Source organism: Chenopodium quinoa, unplaced genomic scaffold, assembly GCF_001683475.1.
Source record: "Chenopodium quinoa cultivar QQ74 unplaced genomic scaffold, ASM168347v1, whole genome shotgun sequence".
NCBI classification, from domain to species: Eukaryota; Viridiplantae; Streptophyta; class Magnoliopsida; order Caryophyllales; family Amaranthaceae; genus Chenopodium; species Chenopodium quinoa.
The window spans coordinates 4,688,654-4,693,621 of NW_018744593.1; the positions used below are offsets into that span (position 1 = coordinate 4,688,654).

At 37.7% G+C, this 4,968-nt stretch overlaps 1 protein-coding gene across 1 annotated transcript; it reads right to left on the reverse strand.

Moving 5' to 3' along the window:
- Positions 1–1,369: 1,369 nt before the first annotated feature.
- On the reverse strand, positions 1,370–3,924 carry LOC110699850. The gene is made up of 4 exons (XM_021877361.1): positions 2,977–3,924; positions 2,586–2,856; positions 2,294–2,481; positions 1,370–1,543 (listed from the first exon to the last, which is right to left on the reverse strand). The coding sequence occupies exons 1-4, from the start codon at positions 3,922–3,924 to the stop codon at positions 1,370–1,372; spliced, it is 1,581 nt and encodes a 526-aa protein (XP_021733053.1).
- Between the last annotated feature and the right edge of the window lie 1,044 nt (positions 3,925–4,968).

Below are 4,968 nucleotides of genomic sequence, written 5' to 3' on the forward strand. Positions count from 1 at the left end.
CCAAAAGTGCGATTATTAGAATCTATTTTTCCTAAACAATAAACTATTCTTGCTACTTTTTTAATTTTTATTATTCAATAACTATAACCAACTACTCCCTAGCTATATAATACAGTTCCTCTCCTAATAAAACATTGTGCATAGGTGAAAGGATGCATTTATTTATAAATGGAGTGTTTATTATTTTTCCAACATTCGTAATCTATATATATTGTTATTTTAAATTACTATTTTCCTTGAAAGTAAATTTAAAATTAGAATTCCATAACCAAATGGTTATTGTATCTACTCATATTTGATATTTTCACCAAGTATATTCAAGAAAGCACCAGGCAAGACTTAAGACGTGTTCGCTTCACCTGATGATTGGACCTAAGCTAATCTAAATTGAACATAATAGAACTATTTGTGCCTGGATGGAACTTATATTAGACCTAAATGAACGGATTAGAACTACTTATTCGACCTGATTGGAACTTATTAGACCTAATTTGAACTTATTAGACCTAATTATAAACTCTTTAACCATTATCATTGTTGTTGTTGTTGTTGTTGTTGTTATTTAATCCATTACTAATAACTACAAAGTATAAATTAATAACTAATAATGTAATTATCAAATAGTAATTACTACTTTTTGTTATACAAATTTAAAAAAGATTGTTAGTAATTATCATTGCTAATGACGATTAAAAATAAATTATTAATAGTTTTTATTGTAGTATACTAGCTAATAAGTAATGATAAAACAATATACATAACAAAAAATAAAATTGTAATACTAATATAACTATAATATTACTATTTATATAATATTTAATATAATTTTATTAAACATGTTTGAACTTATTTAATTTAATTAAAACATATTGGAACTTAGGATAGGGTGTTCTATTTACCTGATTTCACTAATTTGAACTTATCTGAACTTACTTGAACTTATTAGACCTTATTAAAACTTATTTTAGTTGTAATTTATACTTGGGTAACCCTTATCAGAACTTATTTTTCCTGAATTGAAATTATCTAAACTTAACTGAACTTATCTGATTACACCTTAAATAAGTGAAAATAAGGTGAACAGGTTGAATTTTTTTTATTTTTTTTTTTTTTTTTTGGTTAAAAAGGTGCAAATAGATTACTTAGTCCTCATGAAGGAGGTTAGGTAGTACATTACAGTTAAAGTCATATACTCATATGGCACAAGGAGGCCATCAGAATTACATGAAAACATAAATGGTTCAAAAAGTAAGTTGATAATACTACTCATACTAGTACTATTACAATCAGAGAATGGGCTTGCGGCTAGATTCCATAGCACACCATTTCCTCCGGGCATTAGACCAACTTGGTGTGCCATGAGATGGGCCTACCGGACTGCCTCTCTTGGGAGACACTGAATACTCTTCACCTTCCCCTCTGATATGTACTCCTTGCAGACAGTAGACAAATTAAAATATTTGTCCCTGATTTTTTGTTTATCACCAATACCATTGACAACAGTCCTAGAATCAGTAATGATAGTGACATCCTCCCATCCTCTCTATTTGATCCAAGATAAACTCACAATGACAGCTACAAATTCAGCTAAATTGGCATCCTCCATAGTGGATTTCATAATGAAACCCCCTTTCCACTCCTGAGAAAGCATAAAGCAACTATTCCCACTTGAAGAGAGTTGGAATTGAAGGATGCATCTACTCTAACTAGAAACTGAGTGTTTTGGTAGGGATGGGTTATTTTGACTAAAGGGTTTTGGGGTAAAGAAAAAGGTTGAGCATAGAAGAACTCTGCAACAAGCCACTTGACATATTTTAAGGCATCATTTAGGGAAGTATTTTTCTGGTTAAAGACCTAGGAGTTCCTTCTCTTCCATATAGTCCAGTAGGAGAAGGCAAAAACAACTGGCCATGGGGTAACACCAGTGGTTAGGGGGATGAAAGATTGAGAGATATCCACTCCTTGAATTGAAGTCCATCATCCCATGGAGGATGATCAAGGGAATTCCAGACCTCTAAAGCTCTGGTGCAATGTCTTAAAACATGGTAGGCTGATGCATTAACTGTTTGACAAAGAGGGCAAGTAGGGGGGGGGGGGAAGGCTAGCCTCTGATATGGATGGCTTCTCTTGTGGATATAACACTATGACAAGCTTGCCAGAAAAAACGTTTGAATTTTGGAGGGATTTGGGCATTCCAAATTACACCCCAGAATTCATTTTGGGTGGCCAAGGGGTTTTGGGCTAGCCAGATCTTTCTGTAAAGGGTAGTGGCTTGGAAGGATTCTCCACTTACATTAGCACAAATGAGCTGATCCTGGGAAGAGTGAAAAATTTTCACTGAGTATATTATTGTCACAATTGATTGAGGGAGTTGGAAGGAGATGACAGAGAAGTCCCACTTTCCCTGACTAGCCACCTGTCCTACACACAAGCGCTCCTCAGAGGGGGAGAGAGGACCTTGAACAAGATGCCTAAGAATACCTAGAGAGCACTATGAATCAAACCAGAAAGACAGCTTAGAGTTCATGCCCACCACCCAAGCAGATGTGTCATTAAATAAGTTCCACCCTTTTCCCATATCTTGCCAGATATAAGATCCTTGATTGAACTTTTTGGGGGTTTCTCTATTGGCCACATATCTGTGAAAGATGACTTTGGAAGCAAGATTATCATATGAATGTATTTTCCAGCATAGCTTACAGAGTTGACAATGGCAGTACTTCTAATTCCCAAACCCCTAAGATCTTTAGGAGCACAGATTTTCTGCCAAGCCACCATAGGAAGTTTCTTAGAGTTTAAATTAGAGCCCCAGAAGAAGTTTCTTAAACAGGAGTCCAAGGCTTTTAGAATAGGTTTCTACAGAGCAAGGCATTGCATAGAGTAGAGGGGGATGGAGTTAAGGGTTGAGTTAATCAAAACAGTCCTTCCAGCCTTGGATAAATACTTAGCCTTCCATTGGCTAAGTCTCCCCTGCACCTTCTGGATGATGTATGATAGAGCAGCCTTGGAAGGCCTTCTGTCACAGAGAGGAAAGCCCAAGTAAGTTCCAAGATCAGGGGTTTGTTGAACCCCAAAAGTGGAGGAAATTTGGGAAATGATATCATGTTTTGTATTTTTGGAGAAATAGAGCTTGCTTTTAGCAGGGTTCATCTTCAACCCAGAAAGAGAGTGGTCATCTAGTATTTGCATAATATGTGCAGCATTTTGAGGGGTTGCAACCCTAAATAACATAATGTCATCAGCAGATAGTAGATGAGAGATAGTGAGGGAAGATCTAGGAATGAAGATGGGGTCCCAACTCCCAGAAGAGCATGCATCAACAATCATCTCTGAGAATAATTCCATACAAAGGATAGATAAGTAGGGGGATATTGGATCTCCTTGTCTGATTCCCCTTGAAGCATTAAAGAAAGATGTAGGACCATTGAACATGACAGAAGAAGAGGTAAAGGATACACAACTCATGATAAGTTTTCTTGTGTCCTCATCAAAGCCATGGTGGCAGAGAGCTTTAAGGATGAAATCCCACTCCAGTGAGTCATATGCTTTCTCTAAATCAATCTTGGTGGCAAAGAAACCTTTGGCTTCCTTCTTGATTCTCATAGAGTGAAGAATTTCAGAGGCTACAATATAGTTCACCCCTCTTCCTGGGAGAAAGCTATTCTCATTTGGAGAGATCATGGAGTTGAGAAGGGGTCTTAGTTTGTTGACCAAGATTTTGGTGACAACCTTATAGGTGGTGGTGCACAAACTTATAGGCCTGAATTGCTTTATAGTTTGAGGGGAACTCACTTTTAGAATCAAAGTGATAGTAGTTTTGTTCAGCTCTGGAGGAATCTGTGTTTTGAGAAAAGATGGAAGAGATTTTGGCAAGGAGATCATCCTGATCGATGGTCTCCCAGTGCCTTTGGAATAATAAGGCATGGAAACCATCCCATCCAGGTAGAGGTGGCCAGTGGGCCGGGTTGGACCCAGCCCACCCTGACCCGCACGGATGGTGGGTCACGGGCGTGGGTCTGACCCGGTACCAACCCGACACAGCTCGGGTTGTGTCGTGGGTCCAAAATTTTCAACACAACTCATTTCGACCCAACTCGTTTTGACCCGTTTTATTCGGCCCAACTCGCATGACCCATTTTGACCCATTTAATTCGACCCACCCAACCTGACCCATCCCACCTTGCACGCCCAACTCGCACGGCCCACGACTCAGCTCGCCCCGCACGCACGACCCACCCAACCCGCCTAACCTACCTAACCCGCATGGCCCACCCAACTAGCACGACCCACATAAACTTCTTATTATAAGTAAAGGAGTGGTTTGATTGAAATATTTCGTACTTTTGATGGTCGTGTTAGTTTTACAAATGATACATGGACTTCTTGTTTTAGCGAACCTTTTCAATTCTTTGCATTACTGCTCATTGGGTGGATGATGATTGGTTTATTCAAAAACGTATACTTTGTTTTCAAGCTATGTAAGAAAGGCATACCAGTTTTAACATCAAATTTCGTATTATGGATTGTCTAAAAGAATTTCAGTTGAATGGTAAAGGTTTTTTTTTTTTTTTTGTTGTCTCTTGATAATGTAACTTTAAATACAATGTGTTATTGACTACTTGAAAAATGACTCTTGAGTTGAATTTGTTGTTGGGTGGTAATCTCTTGCATGTTAGATGTTGTGCACATATTTTGAATTTCTCTGTTCAAGAGGGTCTCGGTGATTTGCAACCATTGCTAAACCGAATTAAAATTGTTATAAAACGGATTAGGATTACTTCCTCGGTTAGATGAAAAGTACATAACTATGTGTAAAGAGAGAGGTCTTAAGAAAAGACAATGGTCTATTGATACCCCTACCCGTTGGAATTCTGCTTTCAATTTATTGAATGATGCTGTAAAGTATCGTGACATTTTGACCATACTTTACAATGAGACTCGTGTTGATCCTAGTGATCAAGTTAATAA